The 23225-nt window shown below is 48.4% G+C and overlaps 9 protein-coding genes across 9 annotated transcripts; 6 read left to right on the forward strand and 3 right to left on the reverse strand.

Annotated features, from left to right (window-relative positions):
* The first annotated feature begins 159 nt into the window (after positions 1 to 159).
* On the forward strand, positions 160 to 1460 carry LY89DRAFT_764330 (uncharacterized protein). Its single transcript, XM_018221633.1, has one exon. The coding sequence runs from the start codon at positions 472 to 474 to the stop codon at positions 1339 to 1341; it is 870 nt and encodes a 289-aa protein (XP_018063225.1). The 5' UTR covers positions 160 to 471; the 3' UTR covers positions 1342 to 1460.
* Positions 1461 to 7034: 5574 nt separating this feature from the next.
* Positions 7035 to 8295, reverse strand: LY89DRAFT_690841 (uncharacterized protein). The gene is made up of 5 exons (XM_018216180.1): positions 8101 to 8295; positions 7916 to 7990; positions 7779 to 7809; positions 7559 to 7718; positions 7035 to 7444 (listed from the first exon to the last, which is right to left on the reverse strand). The coding sequence occupies exons 1-5, from the start codon at positions 8206 to 8208 to the stop codon at positions 7288 to 7290; spliced, it is 531 nt and encodes a 176-aa protein (XP_018063226.1). The 5' UTR covers positions 8209 to 8295; the 3' UTR covers positions 7035 to 7287.
* Positions 8296 to 8575: 280 nt separating this feature from the next.
* LY89DRAFT_690843 (uncharacterized protein) lies at positions 8576 to 9980 on the forward strand. The gene has a single exon (XM_018216181.1). The coding sequence runs from the start codon at positions 8906 to 8908 to the stop codon at positions 9806 to 9808; it is 903 nt and encodes a 300-aa protein (XP_018063227.1). The 5' UTR covers positions 8576 to 8905; the 3' UTR covers positions 9809 to 9980.
* Positions 9981 to 10716: 736 nt separating this feature from the next.
* On the forward strand, positions 10717 to 11271 carry LY89DRAFT_599384 (uncharacterized protein; the record flags this gene model as incomplete). The annotated part of the gene is made up of 3 exons (XM_018210092.1): positions 10717 to 10747; positions 10806 to 10861; positions 10996 to 11271. The coding sequence occupies 3 exons, from the start codon at positions 10717 to 10719 to the stop codon at positions 11269 to 11271; spliced, it is 363 nt and encodes a 120-aa protein (XP_018063228.1).
* Positions 11272 to 12930: 1659 nt separating this feature from the next.
* LY89DRAFT_328236 (urea active transporter-like protein) lies at positions 12931 to 15487 on the forward strand. The gene is made up of 6 exons (XM_018206765.1): positions 12931 to 13171; positions 13222 to 13491; positions 13540 to 13770; positions 13816 to 14033; positions 14081 to 14532; positions 14593 to 15487. The coding sequence occupies exons 1-6, from the start codon at positions 13091 to 13093 to the stop codon at positions 15399 to 15401; spliced, it is 2061 nt and encodes a 686-aa protein (XP_018063229.1). The 5' UTR covers positions 12931 to 13090; the 3' UTR covers positions 15402 to 15487.
* Positions 15488 to 15838: 351 nt separating this feature from the next.
* LY89DRAFT_328516 (uncharacterized protein) lies at positions 15839 to 17716 on the reverse strand. The gene is made up of 4 exons (XM_018206767.1): positions 17377 to 17716; positions 17172 to 17325; positions 16863 to 17125; positions 15839 to 16807 (listed from the first exon to the last, which is right to left on the reverse strand). Coding segments are annotated over exons 1-4 (1278 nt in total). The 5' UTR covers positions 17379 to 17716; the 3' UTR covers positions 15839 to 15948.
* Positions 17386 to 17808, reverse strand: LY89DRAFT_540583 (uncharacterized protein; the record flags this gene model as incomplete). The annotated part of the gene is made up of 1 exon (XM_018208163.1): positions 17386 to 17808. A coding segment is annotated over one exon (423 nt), but the record flags the coding sequence as incomplete, so codon positions are not given.
* Positions 17809 to 20252: 2444 nt separating this feature from the next.
* On the forward strand, positions 20253 to 20769 carry LY89DRAFT_690846 (uncharacterized protein). Its single transcript, XM_018216182.1, has 2 exons — positions 20253 to 20611; positions 20677 to 20769. The coding sequence occupies exon 1, from the start codon at positions 20284 to 20286 to the stop codon at positions 20584 to 20586; it is 303 nt and encodes a 100-aa protein (XP_018063232.1). The 5' UTR covers positions 20253 to 20283; the 3' UTR covers positions 20587 to 20611; positions 20677 to 20769.
* Positions 20768 to 22292, forward strand: LY89DRAFT_328300 (uncharacterized protein). The gene is made up of 2 exons (XM_018206766.1): positions 20768 to 21305; positions 21386 to 22292. The coding sequence occupies exons 1-2, from the start codon at positions 20884 to 20886 to the stop codon at positions 22062 to 22064; spliced, it is 1101 nt and encodes a 366-aa protein (XP_018063233.1). The 5' UTR covers positions 20768 to 20883; the 3' UTR covers positions 22065 to 22292.
* The last annotated feature ends 933 nt before the right edge of the window (positions 22293 to 23225 follow it).

Below are 23225 nucleotides of genomic sequence, written 5' to 3' on the forward strand. Positions count from 1 at the left end.
ACACTGCCTCTGCCGTGGTCCATTGTTGTTTTTACCTCCTAGTTTCATCATTTCTGGACGGGACTTGAGATTCAAACAGACAAAGATTTTCCAGGTTCTACAACCATCGCTGTAACGTTTGGGCGTATCGACCACACGATGGTACGAGCACGCCTTTGTCACGATCTGTCTGTCCTCCTAGTCTAAGTCTTCCTTCAAGGCAAGACACAGATGTACCGTACTTTGAGACTGTTGTTCGAAGATCCCTTCGTACGTGTTGGGCCTGTAACACTCAAGATCTTTTTGTTATTAATCGAAACAGGAGAATGTCTGTATCGGGGACATTATATAACAGAGCGTACATCATCATGACTTGGACAGAGAATAGCGACAGAGAATAGCAGCAGAGCATCGATCCTCCATCACTTTTCAACCCAACTTAACCTCCCCATTTCCTCCCACCCCCAAATCACAACATCCATTATCAGAATCATGTCAACTTGCTATTACAGAGCTCATAGGATCCTTACCAGGTCTAGCACAACAACCTGGAAGCCCTTCGCTCATCACCTTGGCGAAGTTGAGCGTAAATTTCTCGATAACATTACAGACATTGACGAGGACCAAATCAACCAATTTCGCAACTCAGGACTTTCCAATTTAACCACCCAGTGCAATTCTATGGACCCAGAAAGCTATCAAGTCTTTCATCGATACTTCAACGTCTTCAACAGAATGTTCTTCTTCCACTCTTTCAACAGAAGAAACTGCACTATTCGAATGATCCACAGAGATGGCGACGATAGCATGGAATGGGAAGCTAACAAAGACTCTCTCGAAGAAGTCTATGGACACACACTGAGAGAACCATACGGCAGACCACATCGAGAAATTGTCCACTGCCCGATTACTATCTTCCAGAGACCCTGGGACACCCCTGAGTCTCGCCTTAAGAGCTACATCGAGACTCTACTCCACGAAATGGTTGACGCTTTTATCGTAACTTACACGTGTGGCTGCGAAATTTGCCAGGAGCTTTTTGCACAAGAATATGGTCAGAGAGGCCACGGAGAGACTTGGCATGCTATGGCGACAGCTCTGGAGGAGACTGTGACTGACAGGCTTGGAATAGATGTTTCACTCGGAATCCCAGCAGCGATGAGCGATGAGTGGTATAGAACTAATGCGGATCTTGATGGTGTAGATCTCCGACGCCTGGACCGAAGCAGTATAGAGAAGTTGATTGAACAGTGCTGGTTCTACAACGGAGATCCGAGTGGCGAGAATGATGATGATAACGATGATAACGAGGAATCGGATGCAAGTGAAGATTCTTCTGAGGAGGAGTATATTTACGACTGAATGAAATATGGATGAAAGCTGGGGAGATTTGGCGCTGGCACCCAACGGTCGTATCTATCGCAAGAATTGTAAAACAAGATGCTATTATTTTAGAGCTCGTAAGACCATGTATGCCTTCCAGATAGTTCATAGAATGATTGTATCATCTGCGTTTTATCCAAATTCCTGCGAGGCCGGCGGCAAGAGCATCTTTTTCCCAAAGAAGAAGTAACTTTTGGAGTTTAATAGCGATAGTCTTCGAGGTAGGAATCGGAAGATCGGGTACTCGTATGGTATTTTGCCATGTTGGCAGCGAAATGGCCTTCGAAGCAGGATTTGGAAGAATGAGCACTGCTAGAACATATTAGACAGACAAGTGATATTCGCGGAATCGGACACGTACCTTTCGAAAGTACAAGGTAAAGAACAGTCTCTCAAATAGCTGTCCAATGGCGTCTCTAGTGTTGAATAGGACCGACTTCCACAGGATCCAAAAGATAGATTTCATGTTGGATGCTATTCAGTGGAAAACTGGCTGGTAGAGAACGGGTTCTCGGATGCCTTCGATTAGCTAGCTGGGATCGACTTTCACAGAGCAACAAAGACGGAGCCAACGTTAAGGATTTTGTAGAGAAGAAGATGTAGAATGTCCGTCAAAGCAAATCAAAAATTTTGGGGGAAAATTACGGCCTGACAATATACCTCCTATAAAGTGACCGGGGCGCCCCCGTCACCCCACGAACCTGCCTTTTTCAAAATTACACCTACCTTAACGTTCAACAAATTCCATCACTCCAATTTCTTTCATCAACAACATCAAACTACCACTATCACCACACCTCTTCCATCAAGTATGTTGTTATTTGTTCCTGGTACGCATCTTTAGCTCCCTAAAGCTCTGGCTGTAGGCAGCTGATGATTTATCTGTAGCAGGCAATCTTCTACTATTCGAGTCTTCGACTGCGACGCCTCCAATCTCTTGCTCCTCCAGCGCCTTCTTTCCATTTGGAAGCTTTCGCTTCAACGAGGTCAGTACATCCTTGCCTTCTCGGCTCCAAGGTCAATGCGCCTCCTGCTTGTCGACAAGAAAGCATGGTTGCGCGTCTATGAGCCAAAGGATGAGACCTTTCGAGTCTCGATACAATTCTGACACCAATAAGCAGGGTAACTTCATTCCTCGAGAACCAGTAGACGGCTCTAATACTGATAGTAATTGCGAGGTTTCCGACGATTCTGAAAGCACTATAGATGCTCCCTATCCACAGGGAAATCGTCGCCTTTGGTGGTAAGATAAACATCCTCTTTTAGCCTTCCACTCTAGACAGATCAATGGAGAGTCCTCGATCTGTTCTTCATATTGACTAAGAACTCTGCTAACAACACGGTCATCGCAGAGAACCCTCTCTTCCCGGCCCCTCCATGGGAGCAAACATGGTACATAGTCAATGCAGCATCTTGCAACCATGCGGAAAAGAAGAAGGCACCAACGCGCAACATAATACTTCTTAATGAAGTATCCTGCAACCACCCGGAAAGGAAGAGACCGAGGGCCTGCTCCCTCTCCCACCGAAGGGAGTTCGTTCCCTCGTTCTTCTCCGTCTCCAATTCCGTCCACAGCTTCTGGACCCTCACGACGAGGCCGTCCGCCAGGACGAGGACACCCCATCAAGCCATTTAAGCTAGCCATAGAAGTACACTCCTCGCCTGTTACGAAGCACCGAGGCCGAGCGCCTCACGAGCGGCATCTCTGATTAACATCGGACGAAAGAAAGACGGAGTAAATTCCACGATCTAGCATTCAGAAGTGCGCTGAGCAACAAGGTGAACATTGTTGAAGACGATTGAAGTCAGCATGAACAACCAGCAAGCTCGTGCTCGACAACAGGAAGCTCGTCCACGTCCACGGCAAAGACCAGCACCTGGTACAGATATTGTAGCTTGGTTGATAGGTACTTGCAGCTAAGAGAAACATCCAGAAGTTCAAAGCTAACCTGGAGCTAGCCAAGGCACTTGCCAAGAAATTTCGGCCAATGACATACAAGGAAGACCACGAGACGGGGTGTCGTACCGCCAGCGAGGCGAGACGAGTGTGGGAGGGGTTGGGAATCCTGCTCCTGTAATTGCTCCAGTGGGTCCCAACCCCAAAACCCCAACCACAAGTGAGTATCTAAGCTCCAGAGAGTAAGCGGCCTTAGAGAACCATTAGAAAAGCTCTTATACTGACGTCTCCAAACCAGCGTAGTTCTGATCTCTCAACATCATGGTCCCCCGGACCACCACATCCTCCTTATGCTTTCTATCATGCCCCCGCTATACCCCCACAGTGGATCTCACCTTCACATAACATTCGGATACCCATTCTTCCATTCCTCTACAAAACAAAGCTCCGAGCCATATCGCCCGTGTCTCACAGGCAGCTCCGGTTCTCTTTCACCAGACAGAAGTTAGGAAGGCATTGATTGGAAACCGTCCTAAGTCACTGGACTCACCATTCCTGGCGAATGAGGCTACCGAGGTCATCTTGACCTAAGGGCCTGCTTGACATGAATCTGCAGCCAAGGCGATCCTCGCCAAATCTATTGTAGCCTAGTGAAGATTGTTCAAGGAGCTTCGGGTGCCGTTTACACGGGTCATGAGAAGGATAACTCGCCACTTGTTACTATCAAGCAGATGAACCTCGAGCAGCGGCCTAAAGAAAAAAATGATTGTAAACGAGATCATGGTGATGAAAGGAGCTCTGCTCTTTCTTTGATAGGATGGAGTGGCATCAGCCTTTAAGAAGTTCCTGCAATTTGACATCATTGCCCAAAGAGTAGCAGAACAAAACGGTGGCTCTCTCAATAGGAGCCTTTGGCTCGCAAAGAGCTATGTCAGAGCCACTTGGGAGGAACTACTCTCACAAGCCTCATGATCTCCTATAGCAATTCTGGTGAAGTAGACTTTCCAAACAGTGAGTGAACTTTGAAGTAACGAATCAAAATACAATCTAACAAAACAAAGGACGGAGCAGAAAACGAAAAGCGGCCTGTTACCAAGAACTACAGAGGCCAAGCAGTTCTGCGCTGAAGGTCACCTAGCTTAAAACCTGACACCCAAGGGACGGCGTGGAAGTCACCCTCGGGTAACTACCCGACGATATAGTGAGTGATATTGGTGAAATCTTGAGAGACAAAGGTGTGAATCCAACTCTTGATTCTGATATTTCAGGAAAGAGGCTAACTCTGAGAACAGGCTATGGCCAAGAACCCAGAGTAACTACCCGACGATATAGTACTTGCTATTAGTGAAATTTTGAGAGACAAAAGTGTGAGTCCAACTGTTGAATATAACAGATCGGGAAGGGGGCTAAGTTTGAGAACAGTCTGTGGCCAGGAAACCGTGTAAATTTCGAACGGAACTGCAAGAACTCCACGAACCACCAAGACAATACACGGACGCACCTTTACTTTGTGGAGGACAATGACGAGCATACCATCCACCTTCAGAATCCACAAGACACAAGAAGAGACCAGTGAAAACTCAGAGCGACAGTGAAAGTTTGTCTGTAGCTTTCACTGTCTCTGAGCAGTCGACACATCTACCAGACTACATCGAAACTGACTTTGACAACTTCCCAGTCCCAAGAAGTTTCGAAACGAAGCAGTGAAAGTCCAGAAGGCTGCATACTATGACAACTTACCCGAAGACCAGCCTGAACCTCGCAGCGTGCTTCAAGTCTGCGCTGATAAGCGCCAGCAACTCTGTATGACACCCCCAGCCTACAGCGCATATCAGTCTGGAGCTTATACACTTGGCGACATACCCGATGGCTATCATCTCGGTGCTGGAGTGAAAGGAACCAAGAAAATGCATATTCATACAGCTTCAATCTCACTACCGAAAATGATGTTGGCCTGAAGATGATCGAGTGCAGCTAGTGCTTGAGTTGTTCGAGATCCTGCTACAGAGTCTGGAACATCGATTATTCTCAAGTAGATGAAGCTGATGCATGAGGGCGAGCGACTACTCTCACGACGAGAGAGAGAGAGAGTCGTTCAAGGAGATCATCTTGGTCGCTGTTCTATTTTTCGGAAGTCGCCCATCGAGTCACAAGGTCAAGCATGATGAAGCGACCTGCTAACTTCTTTGCTTTCCTTAAGTACCTGGGAACTCATCACTCATGAGGTCTCTGTGAGCGCTCATCTTCCTACAAGTCATGAAACCAGTTTCGAAAATCTCCTTGATGCGATGAACGGACATACTTGAGAAGGAGAAAGCAGAACCAAGAAGCACGGGGAGCCATCATTACGAGGCGACATGCTGAGAGGCAAGATGTTCTTCAAACACAACTTAAATGTGGAGTTGGAACAAAGTTTAGGGTAGGTCAACTTCTCCCCGCTGTGGAGCTTAGAACTGACAGCTCTACAGGATGACCTCAAAGAAACAACTTAGAGGCCTGCGGCGATCATGACTATACCATGCTCAGGCGACCTGGAGTGGAAGCCATCCCCCCCTGCGAAATGTTGAGAGCGCACCGGACCCGACAAAATTTCCGTGACTGCACCAGCATATGTGGTGATTTCTCGTCCAGTCGAAAATCCCAAAGACAAGACCTGCTAGAAGTGCGGCCAACCTGGCCATATCCCCCGTGGGTGCAATACCCCACTCTGTTGGTGGTGGTGAATCCGGTCAAGAGTGCTAGGAGGTGTGTGTGATTCATACAACGATGGCGACCAAAATTCTCAGCTGAGAAGTTCTGATTCCTCGACACGTCCAGTGAAAGGCATGCGGCTCCTCAGAAGGAAAGACTTGGCTGAGGCTGTGCAACATATAACAATATCCACACGCTCGCAAGAATGGCTGGAAGGAATGAGTGCAAGGGACTGTAAGCCAGCTGAGCCCTCTACTCAATGACAGCGGCTAATCATCCTAGGCAAGGCATGAGTATCTGTTGCCGTGAAGAATCCACATCCAAGCACCGGAACATAGTCCGACTTCCCTTTCGCGGGACGGTGCACTGTTTCGAGAACGGCACTAATATACTGTTCTCAGAGACGACGAGACAGCCAACCGTATGCAAGAAGCCTCAGCTCTCTTCAACTCGATTTCGGTTCATCAGACCTTCTCTATCATCCTATTCCTCAACAAGATCGATCGCTTCCTGGGAACTTTGTCGTTGTTGGCGTCTGTATACCAGCAAGGAAAGAGAGTGGGGGGCGCAGAAAAGTCCTTCTGAAAGCAAGGAGGGCATCGGTATGTGTAGATATATCGTAACAATAAACTCTTCTCCACCTTCGAAGCCTCATCCTCGTGTGATCACATCTCTCATCATTGCCTTGCGCCGCGACATAGTAGAGAAAAACCTTCTCCGCGGGGCACGAATAATCAGAAGAGCCTGCTATCCAACTCGGATTCTGCATAGCTCGAACAAGTACTGCCTATACAGCACTCAAGTCTCAAGTCATATAACTTCTTTGTCTCAAAGCCAAGTCGTTGTATGTCTATGCACGTTCGCGAGATTTGCTTCGAATGTTGTATTTATACCTTTAACCGTCCGTGCGTGCGTACCGCTTTACCTAATAGCGTAGTCTTTTTTGACAAATGCAGTAAAGGTCCACGTGATGATGGTTGCTGGACAGCTTTAGGGTAGAAGTCACAGGGGTCTTTGTCGACTTTGAAATAGTTTACTTCTCTTTTACTCAGATCAATGGAGTGTAGTGAGTAAGTGAGGTCTCCTGGATTTGAGGTGAGATGAAAATATGTAAAGGCAATCCAATATGAACTTGAACTTCCGATTCGATGACGCCCTGCCTACCTATGTTATGAGACTGAGATGAAGAGAGGAGACGCGGATGACACGGGGAAAATCCCCCAGTAAAGACAGAAAAAGCAAGGACTTCGAATGAAAGACCTCAATCGATCCTCTAAACAAAATATCAAGAATAGCAACCGAAAACCCTCCCCCGAATTCCAATTCCAATCCAATAATCAAAGCTTAGCATCCCCCTTAATAACATCCTTCAACAACCCCAACGCCTCCACTGCAAACTGCACCATATTCGCCTCCCTATCGCCTCCTAGCCCTGTACTCAGTTCTCGTTCAAAGACCCCCCTTTCTGTAGCTACTGCTAGGGCTACATATCCCCTATGCCATCCATCCATGTTAGCCCCATCTTTTTTTCTACTTCCCCTCTACCTCTACCAGTACCTCTCCCATCTCCCTACCCCGAGAAAAAGAAAAAGAAAAAGAAAGACTCACGGAGTCCGGTTAGCCGTCTTCCCACCCGTCGGTCCCGCCGTCCCGCTCTCGCACACCGTATACGTCGACCCCAATTTCGCCCTTACATTGCGCGCTAGACCTGCTACGACATCGGTCGTGGGCCCGGCGTAGGAGGTGATGTTTTCTTGGGTCCAGCCCGCTTGTTTTTGTTAGCCACATGTATAAGGAAAACAAGGGGGGGGCAGGGAGGGAGACATACCGAACGCGATGCGAGATTCTAGGGTGTAGAGCTAGTTTGCCTTAGTCAAGGAAGAATGAAGGAAGGAAGAAGGAAGGAAGGAAGAAGGAAGGAAGGAAGGGAAAAGGGAAGGAAAGGGAGGGGAAATGGACACATACAGTCAAACCACCCTTATAAAATCCACTAGCGCCAGGTGTGCTGAGGAGGGAGGCGGATATTATACCTCCGGCCGCCTATGCACGTTAACATCAACTTCTAGATCTAGATCTACCCGCAAAGAAACGATACAAAGGAGGTCCGTGTAAATGCGGATAGAAAGAAGGGAGCAGGAAAGGGAACACACTGTCTCAGCCACACTAACGGTTTCCTTCCGCTCTTTCAACAGACTCGCTACATCTTCGACTACGGCTCTGATTTTTTCGGGCGGGAAGATTTTCGTTGGAGATGCCATTTTAATGAAGAGTGAGTTGCTTGAGGACTCGTAGTCTTGATCCTATATCTGATGGAGAAATTTCTTCTTCTTGTTGTGGTGATAGTAGGCAGGTAGGTAGCTATTATGTCGGGAAGCGTGGAAGTGAAGTGAAGTGACATCAATCAATGTGATTTCCAATCGCGGGGTCGATTGCGGCGGGAAGTGGGGCTGTTTAGCGGCGGGGTGACGCTTTAGTGAGGGGTTTGCGGCGGAATTCCATTTTGCTTGGTATGATGTGGAGTTTGGATGTCAGTCTTTGAAATCAGATGGATGGAGAAATTATAAAGATTGGGATTTTGGGTATGGAAAGTTTGCCGGGAAGTGGATATCGAAGAAGGAAATCATGTGGGGAAGAATGTAGATTGCTATTGAGAATGCTGCTATACAGATGATTTGATGTTTGGCATGCGCCTCTCCAAGTTGGCGCTTGAGCACACATGATTCCGTCTCTTGTTGCGATCTCAAAGGCCACGGGAAGCAACAACCTGATGCTTTGCCAATCGTTGAAGACTCTTTCATGGCCAGAACGCCAGCTCCCGTAACTTCCCGTCACAATGAGTCAAATTCTGATTAAAGTGTCACCTCTTCTCCTTCCTCAGAAGTCATTCGCATCGGTCTCGTGGAAGTCCAGGCCACGTTGGATTCGAGACAAACCTTGATGTGGATGTTCATTATGATGGGCTCACGACACTTGCCATTGCCTCCTCTGTACTGGGGACGCGAACGAGGTGATCGACCACGATACGATTCAGTGACCGATCGATACGGCAGACCATCAGACTTCTACGTCGGCTTCGAGGATCTTTCCATCGACGCTCGAGGACATACTAGCGACGTGCGTGTAGTGGATGTCCGTACCATCGATCCTCGATATCTCGATACGCGCACTAGTCCTTCAGGCCGTGGCTACCAAGGACATCTCGAATCGAACTTCCCAAATCATCGTGATCGCGAACCAAGACTTCGTTCCGCAATGTCGAGCCGAAAGAGTTCCGTCTCGTTTGGTAGGGGTATGAAGAAGTTGTCTCGAGTTCTAACCAAGTCCGAGGAATACTTCAGCCAGTTCATAGGCGACTTCGACCAAGACATGAACTCTACTGAAAAGTATGCCACTCTGGAGATCCAAGAGCAGTTGTGGCGTTTGAAGGTGGCTGGCAAGAGAGACAAGAGGACGATCAAGGATGATCAAAATCACCAGGAGGAGGATGGAGAGAAACCCAAGAAGAAGTTTGAAGAGAAGAGAAAGGACCTCATTCATGCTCTTCAACTCGCATTGACTGTACGTCTTGATGAAGACCGAGACACCTCCAAGGCCAAAGCTCGTATCGAAACTGCCAACCGACTCCAAGACAAGATTCGTGTAGCCAACGACCAAATATCAGAGTTGTTGGACAAGTCGACCAAGGATCGTGATCATTGTGGTGCTCTCCTCAATGAGATTCGACTGTTGAAGAATTTGATTGATCCTGAGATGGACGGTAACAAGGACCTCTTCAAGGTTACCGATGGTGAGCCGGATGGAGCAAGTGATGCTGAGGAGGAGGGTCGTGGTAGTGGTAGAGAGGCTTGGGAGAACTGAAATTGAACAGGAGAAGATTGTGAGGCTGGGGGGAAGATTGCGATATGCGATGAGGCGCTGATTTAGATCGAGAGATGAATGTATCGCTTTCAAAGCCTTCGTATGAGCAGCGCATTCGAAGATCTTGACCTTGAGTAAATACGCATTTATTAGTAGTATCCCTTCTTTCGTGCGAGCAGAACCATCTTACCTAAAAGAAAAAATGGGTGAAGCGTCGTCCTCAACAGAGTAATCGGAATCGAATTGTACCCATCTCCCAGTCACCGAAGTGACTCGAAGACGAGCACGCCGCGTATTGCACTCAAGTGTCGCACGTATGCACACAATCTTCGCAACGGCTCTCCCATAGGAACAAGCACAGATCTCTGTCCCTCGCCCGGAGGCTCGGTATATGAGAAGAGACTTGCCCTGCTTTTCTGATGCCAATTGCAGACGTGAGATCACGTCGAACCCTCACGGGCAGACCTGTCACTCTCCCCGGAGGAAGAGGAAGAAGGTGGTTTTGAAGATTACTCCGAATTTCTCATATGCAAGGGAGACGATCCGGAGATCTGATGCGCTGCGAACTGAATCGCAACATATCTGTTTGTAGCATAGAAACGCAGCGTTGAAGAGGACGACGCTTGAAGAAGGGAAAAAAGAATTTCGAAAATTGAAGCTCGGTTTTGTGACTCGATAGCTCGCTTCCGTTTTCGCTCTAGCGTAAAAACCTTAGTTACACGTGATGCGGTTCAGCGGGAAAGCCGGGCTGAGGTCAAGAACATTGGCGCAAAACACAGCCACCATGGGATGGTTCTGGTGACATGACGCGCAATCCTATTCATTATTCTCTGTCCAAACCAACCTGTATATAAAGAAGACTGGTCTCTTCCATCCGCCGTACATAAATCCTACATAGCAACCTCACGATGTGTTTCGTCTTCACTTGTGGAGAGCACGGTTAGTATCCACTGCCATCCTTGCCACAGCCTTGCGGATCACTGACAGCTAATTTCAGAGTTCTCTTCGCTGGTCCAGGGCTACGAAAATGTCATTTGTCAATGCCATAACTGCGTACGTTCAAATCCATCCCACGTCCCGGATCAATGGAAGCTGCCGTGTCCTTTGACGTTCCAATACTCTCGGGACATGTAGCTTCATCCCACCAACACCTGCGCGAAATATGCTGACGGCAAGCCGCCGTATAGGGAAATTACTCTGCGAAAGTTGTGAAGAGGAACCCGTGGTTTACCTTTTGCTTCATCCCCGTCATCCCGCTCAGCGTGCACGGATACGAAGACGTCGTCTGCAGCATCTGCAATTTCGCGCAACCGCTCCAGAATCGTCAAGATATTATAGCTCAGGCGAATGGCGGAGGGATGCCTTTACAGCATCAGCCTCCGCCGGGAGCACCGCAAGGCTGGGGAGGTGGTCCGCCGGGAGGAGGTCAGCCCAAACCTCCGCAGAATATGCAATACGGGTGACGAACAAGATGGGGTTCTGCGAGGCAAAGGGGTAGGATTTGGATTGGTTATTGCACAAAATCGAAGGTTGGTGGTATGGCGTTCTTGGTATTGAGGTGTATTAATGTGTCGACTGGAGTTGAAATTGGAAGACCCATTCCCACGGCTGGGGACAAGGACAGTCGACAAACCAAATCAGGTACGATATACGAGAGTATATAATCAGAGGTACCCAATATGGTACTTATTTCCCGTCTAGACCAGCGGATTGGCAATTTGCTATTTTGTTTCACTGTCAACTTGATAGGACCAAGTGTCTGTCAGTGTTCCAGATTTTCTACGTTATCTCAATCAACGATGCAAGTGGTAGAGCTCTTACCGCCCAAGAGACCGCGATAGAGAGGAGAGTTTCAGCCGCTAAGATGTCCAGATAGTGGCTGGCTGGGGATTTGGTCCTGACGAATGGGACGGCTCCAAAAGATTCACAGTTTTTCTTTTCTTGCCGCGTCGAGTGTTCTGCTTTTTGAGGCTGAACGCCTAGGCCTTGGCGGGGTTCTGTTGCGTGTACGAGAGACATATTTTCTGGTCAGTCAGATTGGGCAGTCTCCCACGTGAGCTGCAGGTTGCATCTAGAACACAACTTGGACCAGCACTTCGCCCATCATCCTTCATGGGGGTTTTGGTGATTTAGATGATGGGTGTCACCAAGAGTGGTACGTTCATGTCGACCCTAGTGCCTGTGGGAAGGGAGGGACAAGGCATCGAGACCAGGCACGGTTCGTCAGTTGCATGGGAAGCTGCTCGAAGAGAAAACTCTAACTTTGATACTTATCACGGATCTTGGGCGACGGCGCGGCGGGCAGAGGTTGGGGTTTGCGATGTCGGAACGCTCCAATGACAGGATGAAATCTCTGTATATTTCCCGTCGTCAAATCAGAGGGTACGATTGCTGGTCCACTTACCGTTTCTCTGGAGCTGTCCCCCAACTTCTCGAGGAGCACAGTTCACTCCCGCGATGGTGCAACTCTGAGACCCTGGTCTTTTCAGTCTTTTCACCCACGCAGACTTTCTCCGTAAGACCGGTAGAAAGAAAGAAGGCTGGCCCCAAGCCCACGGTCGCTTCGTGCTGACTTTTCACCCTCTGATGGCCTCGCTTGAGCGTTCACCCACCAAAAGAACCCTGGTGGCTGTCACAATTTTGTGCGTCCTGTGTCTCTCCCCAGTCCCCTTATCGCGGCTTTTGAACCTGCCAGCCAGGGGTTTGCCTTATCAAAGTACCATCCGCCCAATCAGTCCCATCGGAAGTGGCCGTCATGCAGATCAACAGTGTTTCGCTTCGCGATGGCGCACGCTTGGCGCAGAGCTGGCACTCACTGAACGACCGCAAGCTAACCAAGCTTCCTCCCCGCCTCCAAGTGCCCCCGATAGCAGGGATAGCAAGGATCGTAAACAACAATTCATTACGAGAAGTCAGACCTGCAATCGACCTTATCTCTATCTCCACCAAATCACCAAATAGTATCAACTCAATTTTTGATATCAGACACCGCACTGTGACTTGCTACCATTGCAACGGCTGCATGAGATTGAACACCGCCTTGCTGTTTCGAGCATAGCATCGCGATCTGGATGCGGTTGCATCATGTAGGTTCGAGCTCCACCATGTGGGAGTGAAATAAATCTTTTCTTTCCTTCTTTCTCCTTCCTACTTTCGGACCTCGTTCATGGGAAGCTTCGTCTCACCAGAAGCTATATCATCCGTCGTCCTTCCTGTGTGATAGTTCCACAGAAAGCACCAACTCTCTATTTTCCAGAGGTAAACAGCATCATCATCATCATCATGGCAATTGCTGCTCCTCTCAGCGTCGGCTGGGGCTATGGCATCGTCCTGGGTCTCGGTTCCGTCTTTGCGTTTGGTATGGTGAGTAATTGACTAGTATCGAGCTTCAATGTCCCAGCTAATAATTGTAGATTCTCGTCACCTGGATCCTGAGACGTTACAATCATGAATTGCAAACTTCCGAAATGTTCAGCACGGCTGGCCGAACAGTGAAATCTGGTCTTGTCGCCTCCGCTGTCGTTTCGTCCTGGACTTGGGCTGCTACTCTCCTGCAATCGTCTGGTATTGCCTATCGATATGGTGTCAGTGGACCGTTCTGGTATGCTTCGGGTGCTACCGTGCAGATTCTGCTGTTTGCAACCATTGCCATTGAGTTGAAGAGAAGAGCACCTAATGCTCATGTGAGTTGGACTACAAGCGAGTATAAAGTCCAATACTGATGAAAATAGACCTTCCTCGAAGTCATCAAGGCTAGATATGGCACACCAGCTCATATCACCTTTATTGTCTTTGGCTTAATGACCAACATCCTTGTCACAGCTATGTTGTTGACTGGAGGTTCAGCTGTCGTGACTGCTCTCACTGGCATGCCTACACCAGCAGCTTGTTTCTTGCTGCCTCTAGGAGTCATCTTGTATACTATGTTCGGTGGCATTAAGGCTACCTTCTTGACTGATTGGGTATGTTTGATCGATAAATCTAGAAATCAACACTAACACGTGCAGGTCCACACCTTCATGCTGTTGATCATTATCTTGATCTTCGCATTCACCACCTATGCCACCAGCAGCACATTGGGCTCCCCAGGAGCTGTCTTTGACCTCCTCGTCAAAGCTGCTGCTGACCACCCCGTCGATGGCAATGCAGGAGGAAGTTACCTCACCATGAAGTCCACTCAAGGTGCCATTTTCTTCGTCATCAACATCGTTGGTAACTTCGGAACGTAAGTACCCCATTTCTTCCCCTCATCTCTCTTCTAACGAATTCCAGTGTCTTCTTGGACAACGGCTACTACAACAAAGCCATCGCTGCTTCCCCAGTCCACGCCCTCCCAGGCTACATCATGGGCGGTATCTCCTGGTTCGCCATCCCCTGGCTCTGCGCCACGACCATGGGTCTCGCTGGTCTCGCTCTCGAAGGCAACCCAGCTTTCCCCACCTATCCAGACCGTATGTCCAGCGCTGATGTGTCCGCCGGTCTCGTGCTCCCATACGCCGCTGTTGCTCTCCTCGGCTCCGGTGGTGCGGTCTGCACGCTGTTGATCGTCTTCATGGCTGTTACATCTGCTTCATCCGCGGAGCTTATCGCCGTGTCTTCCATCTTCACTTATGATATCTACCAGACTTATTTCGAGCCTACTGCTGCCGGCAAGAAACTCATCTACATGTCTCACTGTATGGTCGTAGGCTTTGGACTCTTCATGGCTTCATTCTCCGTCGGACGTACGTCCCACCTTCTCTCCCATTCCTTCCTATTTATCTTAACTAACAACCCCTCTCCAGTCTACTACGCCGGCATCTCAATGGGCTACCTCTACGTCATGATGGGCGTAATAATCTCCTCCGCCGTCATCCCCGCAACCCTAACCCTCATGTGGGCCGGCCACAATAAATGGGCCGCGACCCTGACCCCGTGGTTCGGCCTCGCCTGCGCGCTCATCGCCTGGCTGGTAACCGCCTCCAAAACCTGCGGCGCCCTCGACGTCTCTTGCACCGGCTCCAACAACCCCATGCTGGCAGGCAACGTCATGGCGCTCCTCTCCCCCCTGATCTTCACCCCGCTCTTCACGCTGATTTTCGGCCTCGACCACTACGACTGGGCATCCATGGCCGCCATCCGCAAGGGCGACGACCACGACATGGCGGCCGCCGCGCACATGGACCTGGAACTCATCCCCGGCGAGCGCGAGGAATCCGCCGCGGAATACGAAGCCGAGCAAGCGAAGCTCCTCCGCGCGTCCAAGATCGCGAAGGCGATGACGGTCCTGCTCACCATCTCCCTGCTCGTCCTGTGGCCGATGCCGATGTACGGCACGGGGTACATCTTCAGCAAGAAGTTCTTCACCGGGTGGGTGGTCGTGGGCATCATGTGGCTGATGGGGAGTCTGCTGTGCGTGGGCGTGTTTCCGGTGTTCGAGGGCAGGAAGGATCTCGCGTATACCATCAGGGCGATTTGGTTGGATGTCACGGGGAAGAAGCATCCGAGTTCGTTTCATACGCCGCAGGCGACGTTTGTGGAGGGGAAGGTTGGCGGGGATGAGAGTCCTGTGAATAGGGAGAAGGAGGTTGGGGGGGGTGTTAAGGAGGGGTAGGTGAGTTGTAGAGAGGAGGGAGGAAGTGGGATGGATGATACCACGGTCGTTTGTCTTTTTTTTCCCCCTTTTGGCGGGGGGTGAGAGATCTAGAGGTGAGATGTGTATACGAGTGAGTGAGTGAAGGTACAATCTGTAATGAAAATTTACGCTTTACTTTCAAATCACAACCTTACTTATACTTCGTCCGAATCCTCCAAGAACGCGAAACACTTTTCTCTCCTTTCCTCTCCGCCCAAGCACCTCGCAGTCTTTGGGTTCTCTTTGGATAAAAGGAGCTCTCATGCTTTGCTGAAGCTAGCTTGTCGAGGCTACCTGCGTATTGCATTCAGCATTGTTGGGGTTGACTTGCATTCGGACTATCTGGTTTGACCGCTAGTGACTGAGTAGACAAAACAACTGCTAAAGCCTGTAGAATTAGACTAACCGAAAGAGAATGGAGTTGCGTCAACTATGATTTTGTGGATATTCCTAACCAAAGATCAAGATAAAGGTAATTCCATCTCCCTGCACCTGAATGTCCTAGCGCCACAAGACTTCACTACATTCAATCCTCAATCATCCAATGAGGTTTCCCCGACCACTTCCCATCCAGTATCTCATCCACCTCTTTCATCATCGGTACCTCGCGAATATCTCGTTGGAATTCTTTCCTCAAATCCTTGCTGAACTCCGGAAATCCAAGTTCTTTATTCCCCACAGCATGCGCCTCCTCTCTTCGCCGCCGCTCATCCTTAACGCCATGTACCGCCGACTCCGGCAACGGGAACCCGTTTCGCTCCAGCTCATCGTTGACTTCGTACACATACTCCAAAAACGCTTTACGAAGACGCATTTCGTCCCCTCTTCGAAAGGCATTTAGAGCATCGAACGCGGCATCGATCTGCTCTCCAGCCAAGAATTTCTCTCTTCCTAGAATCTCGTATATATTTGGTGCAAATGCGTAAATCATGGCTTGAAAGGAGCGATAGCCTCCGAATCGATCAAAGTACTTGTCGGAATGATAATCGAGGTCTCCGTAATCGAGGTGAGTGGCACCTGTCTCGTTATGTCTGGGACATTGCGCGAAGGTTAGGAGAGTCTGCTCTTTTTCGATGTGCGAAGGTGTTGATAGGCGGATTACACAGCGGCAGTGTAGGTAGCGATGGACGAAGTTGAAGATTGGTTCCCATTTGACGATGAGACGCTTGCATACGAAATCGATGGGCGGATTGTCAGAGAACGTGTTGTGCTTTGCAGTCTCAGGCGCTGAGGTTGCAGGAGGTGTAGTGCCTGGACTTGTCTTTTTCCTTGAGGTGATTTGATACTTGCGGTACTGATCAGGACCGAATCCCACCGATACATCCGTTGCTTCGAATGGAATGGCGTCTGGCTCTACCCTGCGAACTTCTAGGCCACATGAAAAGCTGGTAAATCATTAGTCTAAATCGAAAAGAATCAGAGTGGGTAGCTTGAACTCACCATTTCGTCTGTCTCGGCCCAGCTGTGTTCTTGCCTCTCGGTTTGTAACATCGCATACATTTACCAAGTGGAAATCCGTGCCACGTACTCATAATGAAAGCTATCTTAACACCTCCGCCTTCCCTCACCATCGACTCCCAATTATCTAAAGTAATGTAAGTTGATTCGCTCCAGTTCAGAGCCCCAAAATGACCCCTTTGTACTTGTGGGAGCCCAGGAAGTTGCTTGGACTTGTATTTGTGAGTGAGAATACCGATGAAGTCCTGGAATACTTAGTTTCAAGATGATGGCGATTGAGTTTGGGATTACCTTTGGAGTTGAGCACAAGTCAAAGGGTAAGTAAAAGGGCTTTTCTAGCCCATCATCAATCTTGACGTACTCTCCAGTCTGGCCTGTTTCCCATGGATATCCTAGATCTTTTGGTTTTTGAGAGGAGATGGAAATAAGAGATTGAACATCGTCCCTGTTTGATCAGCAATCTCCAACGTTCAGGAGGACTTTCAACTAACAATACATTTCGGCATTGCAACAACTGCAATGTCCCCTTAGCACGATCTAAGTGATCTCTAAGCACAGCAATTTTCTTTTCTGAAAGTACAGTCTGAACACGGGCCCAAGTACGGACGGTCCTCTTTTCAGAATTGAGTTTGCGTTCCAGAGTCAAAGTGAGATCTGATAGTTTCTTGATATCGTGTCTGACGAGGTCTAGCGATTTTCTTGTCGTAGCCTCGTTATTTTCAGGGAGCGAGCGCTTCTCAAACACAATCTGAATACCCGAGACGATGCTGGATAGTAGTTGTAACTCAAGCAAGACTCGCTGGATATCCGTTGGAGCCTCCTTGATGGATGCGTAGAAGTTTGTGACCCGATTAATATTATCGAGGATCTGGATCGCGAGAGATGCGACGCTGATGCCGCTTGCCACTACGCCTAGGACTTCGGCCATACTGCATACATAGTATCTTTGACAATCAAACAATGCGTGACCAGGACTTTGAGCAGAGAGAAATGGAATTTGAAGCTTGAATAGAGATTCTGAGGTAGGCGGTGCAGGAGTATCGCAAGGCTGGACTCATTCGTCTTGATGCATAATGCAGCCTCGCTATGAGCCTACTCGGTCTCATATGCTGCATCCAACCAATAGTATCTCAATCATCGCAATGGGAGTCCCCTCAGCCACCGTTATGCCAACTTTAGCAAAAAAAATTGCATGGTCCACACAAGGAGTCAAACGAAATTGAGTAGACATGGAGTCCATAATTGCAAACTGTGATAGAAATATCTGATAGAAACAAATTCATTGCTAGCAAGGATGAAAGCTTTCCCTCGTAAGACTTGAGGGCAGTAACCAACGAACGCCAGCTCATCGAAACTCGTCATATTAGCAGCTTGGTAGACTAGATCCAACTTTGAGATAGCAGTCTCGTTCCTCAATTACAGACAAGGAATAGCAATCGCGGCAGAAGAGGAATAAATCAGATGTCGCGAGCTTGGTTTTCAGGCGCTGAATTTCGAGGAAAGAATGCTTGACGAAGGATTTTCAAGAGCTGAAGATTAGAAGCGAAGTGAATTCAAGATTAGCAACAACCTAAGAAGGGTCTTAGCTGTTTAGGGAAAGAGCAAGTTCCCAGGGCATCACGTGCTACTTGCTACTAGGTACCTATCTCGTCGAGGTTGTCTGCCGGAATACGCCTCTTTAATGAATTAGATGATGGTATGTAGCCCCTATAACTTCCTAAAATGTCGTCTCGGACATCGATTAGGTATGTCTCGAGGCCGTTTGCAATATCACGTGTGTCAGTGATCCACTTCAGGTTACCTGCATAGTAGGTACTCATGCACATCGAGGTGATGGAGATCCAGTTACCCAGAGGCTGTTTTGTGAAGGAAGCAGAAAGGAGCCAAACTTCCAGTGCCGATTTTAGTTGCTCTCTTTCATGAGTCTCGAAATGACACTTCTCTGTGTACTCTTTTCTCTCAAGCTTTGATTATTAATCCTTTTACTCGGCAGCATGGAATCTGGAGAGTGGTAAGAGGTTGTGCTAGTGGATACTCCCTTTCTCGATGTTTCTGCTGCCCATCCGTTTGTACCCGAGTTCCCCACATCACATCCCAACCCAAGCCGAGTTTCCCATACATCACCGCTTGAAATCCGACCTTCAACCATCTACACCAAAGGCAATGGTCTCTTCACAACCAATCCTCTCAACGCAGAAGAGATCTAATCATTAGCATCACTCCACCATTACTCACCATCGCCCGTCTCCATCCCATCCCATCCCCCCGCTCAGCTCGGCGAAAAAGACTCGCGCCTCTCCTCAATATGCGAGAACTGTTTCACGAGCATCATCCACGAACTAGACTCTGAGACTATTAATTTTGCAGTCCCCAGCTCACCAGCCTTCAAAGTTTGCAACGGCTGTCAAACCCTCTACTACTGCTCCAAAAGCTGCCAGAAATCCGCTTGGAAACACCACCATAAATGTGCATGTAAAACGTATTTCGCGATCCGAAGCGTTAGTGCGGAACTGATTGATACGGTCAAGATCTGCAGTATCGTCAGGTTAATTTGCCTCTATGAGAATGACCAAATAAGGCTATTTGGGATGTGGTGAGGGATACGTGCCGTTAAGTGAGAGCAAGGAGGTGAAGGGCCAATACGTTGAGGCTATGAGGAAACTTTTAAAGTGGGCAGATGTTATGGAGGTTGAGGAGGAGGCATTCTTTTGACAAGATCATTGATGGTAACTTGAGGTTGAATGATGATCACCGGCTTGTAATGTTCGCTGTCAAGACTCGTATTGGGACGAGTAGCAACGCTTGCTAAAGCATTAGAGACGCATGAACGCACAGAGATCTGAGAAGCAATGAGGTTCATTGCCCCTCCAGATGAGAAATAACTTGACAAAAGGTACAGAGATATTGAGAACACTCGAATTACTCCAAAGGATTAAAATGCCATGACTGAAAACATTGAGAATACTTCCAACCCGTAGGATGTTTCAGGACACCAAGCGTGTTTCTGTATCATTCCAGACTCCAGAGGGACTCTGAGAGCACAAAAGTGCAGATGAGAACACGAGAACTTTCTTGCGCATCAAGTATGAATAACTGCAGTGCCAAACTCGAAAGCGTTTCAAACATTGAAACTTTGAAATGTGCAGTAAAGAAGATGAAGTTATCCAAGATTCGACAAAACGAAAGCGAGATCTCGTTAATGTCAGGGGTTTGAAATATGATCGGCAATGATCTGCGCAAACTAAACTATATTCCGCCAGACTATTGAAAATGGCTTTTAAGCTTGATGTGTATTGGCCAATCATCAGTCGTCTCCAAATTGAGCCCTTTCCGCTTCCAACCTCGCTCACTTCGACGACATCCAACAACAACGTTCGTGAATGTTCAGTCTAACTCGGTCGAGATGGTCGTCCTTTCCACTTTCCCTCCTTCTCGTTCGCTCGTCCCTCTTCCCATCTCGCATCCTCGGCATCATCCAGTCGCGGAATCCACCCGTACTGTACTGGACCGCCATCAAGGGCCAAGGCACGTCTGGAAGTCTCGGTTCGTTGGCTGGCTGTCCATGGTCATGGTCATGGTCATGGTCATGGTGTCACCTTTTTGCTACAGCAGGTTTCGCCGAGATGTGAATCCAATCCGAGTCCTCTTCACCGTGCGACCTCACCGTCGCTGTGTTGTCACTCTGCTGTTTTGGAATTCTTTTTAATTATCGGGTCATTGCTGCAGCAGTTCTGTGGTCTGCTGCATATTCCTCACATCTCACTTTCCTCTCTCAATAATTCTCTCATCTAATTACTGTAGCTTTCCTCCCGTCCCAAGATCTGCATCTCCCATCTTTCACCACCCCGTCCGGGAGCCATCCCGCAGCAAACTTTCCGACGACGCTTCTCCCCTCCTCGACCTTCGCCATACGTCGACGAACAGACACTGAAACGACGGATGCCGCTCTGCGCACGGTAGTCGGGCTCGTCCGAACTTATTTTCTCGACTGAGGTTTGGAAAGATGGCTTTCATTTTTACTATGCGTTCGACGGGGAGCAGTATGCATCGCAGAGATCCAGCGTCCGGTAGCTCTTTGCCTGCCATTTCTGAGGATAGTGCTTCGTTCTTGGAACCCAGATCCGTGCCTGCAATTCCTGATCGCGCGATTACGAGACCTTCGACGAGGATATGGGCATTGGGTTCGCCCCCAGTCCACACGTTCGAGGAACCCCCGCCGTATAATCAGTTTGATGGAGAGGGTGTACTGGGGCCGAGGGGCGAGAAGTTATCAAATGTGAGGAGAGGTGTCAAGGAGAACAAATGGATTGCAAAAAGAGGAGGGTGGAAGAGATTGGCTTTGATCGCATTGATTGTGATAGCGTGCATCGTGGGATTGGCAGTTGGTCTGGCAGTTGGGCTGAAGCATCACAGCAGTTCCAAAGAGTAGGTCGTACCCAGTTTTGAAGTTTTTCCCTAACACATCCCAGCAACAGTTCCAGCAGCAATAATAACAACAATAACAGTACCAATTCCGGCAATAGCAGTAGTCCTTCAGGCGGAGCATCAGGAACAGTTGGAGGCCCAGGAAATCCGGCTTCAAACACCACGTTCCCCGCGGGCTCTTACAGATTCGATACCTTCCTCGATACAGTTTCTACAGATTGCACAAATAACTCTGCAACCTGGCTCTGCTACCCCTACTCCACCTATGCGCAAAATGCTGGGGCCTCTGCCGCAACATTCGAGTGGATCATCTACCCTGACAACAACTCCCCAAATTACACCATCTCCTCCACCGATAACTACTTCTCCATCGTCTTCAGCAACCTCACCCTCTCCCTCATGAATTCCGGTGCCAGCGACGAGCACTACTTCTTCCAAACCATGATGTCGAAACCCACAAAGCCTGCCGTGCAACTAGGGAGCCAGAACGTCGCCAGTACATGCTATTTCAACCAAACCACATTCCAGGCATATCTATACACCAAGATGCCAAAATCATATCCTCCCAGCACCACGAATACCACAGATCCCAGTGGGGCATTTATTGAGTGGCCATATGCGGTAAAGGTCGAGCAGGTCGCGGGTGCGGGACCGAATGTCCCGACTTGTGTGGGCCCTTCTGGACAAGTACTGGGCGATTTTAGTGTTGCCGACGAAACGCAGCTTTGTGATTGTTTGTATCTGAATACGGGGACTTGATACTCTGATCTGCTATTTGGTGGTTCTTCTCGGGTTTAGCGTGGGTTGGCGCTGGGTGTGCATTCTAGGAATAATTTTCAAATTAATGTCGACACGGCTGAGTGTGTATCGGATAGGGAGGAGTGTATATAGGATTGCGGTGTCTGTGTAGTGTAATGTATAGCATTAACGTTCACACCATCGAGATCTGTATTTGTCTATTCTCCACCGCAACTCTCATATGAGATGGCAAGTGCCTTTTGGGAAAGCGGAAGGCCTTGGATTCCTAAGATTGATTAACTTGAACTTTGAATCTCCTCATTGTCTTCAATAACACAACGAGTCTGTCGCTTTTCTTTTCAAAGGCTGGTTGAATTTCTAGAGCTGCTCCAAACGTGTAGCTACTTACATAGATTGCTGCATATTTAAATACTCGCTGGTTGAATACATGTCGATTAAACAACAGAGCATATCATTCAGCTTATATGAGGATAGTCATTCATCAGAAGTTCGCGATATCTGATGCCGAACACATTAGTAGTAAAATTAGCTGCCGAAGAATAAGAAGGGTCATTTCGGAATAATGAGAACTTGTAAATGAGTGAGCAAGGAATCGATACAGAACGGCAGCTTGAGCACAGCCTTGCCGTTTCATGTGCATCAACAACTACTAAATCACTGGAACGAGGTGCATCATCCTCAGTTTGATGAATTACATGATGTTGCAAAGAATCGAGTCGACGAAAGAGAAGAGTTTAGAGTAGAGATCACCACCATATCAGCAGTGCCTATGGTTCACATGCTAAATTTCCATAAAGGGCTCTGACAATGATCAATCATGGAGCGAGGTGGGAGGTGCTGGGAGCACGTGATTGGCTTTGACTTGATTACTGCCCAGGCATGAAGAGGGAAGAAACTAAAGGACTTCACAGTGAGAATACTTCATAGATATTGAGGTACTTAGTCTTCCTGTCTCGATTGGGAATCCTGAGGTGTCACATGACCAATTCTTCCTTTAAATTTTTGTAGGGTGGTTTTCTAACCAACAACTTTGATGCAGCCAACAGACTATATGATAATTGAGAGAGACTACCTGGTTTGATCTTATTGATTTGAAGAGCGGACTTAAACACAAAGACGGTCTTGCAACGAAATCCGACCCGATTGAACAAAGCTTACGAA

The sequence above is a fragment of the Mollisia scopiformis genome (assembly GCF_001500285.1).
Source record: "Mollisia scopiformis unplaced genomic scaffold LY89scaffold_31, whole genome shotgun sequence".
Lineage (NCBI taxonomy): Eukaryota > Fungi > Ascomycota > Leotiomycetes > Helotiales > Mollisiaceae > Mollisia > Mollisia scopiformis.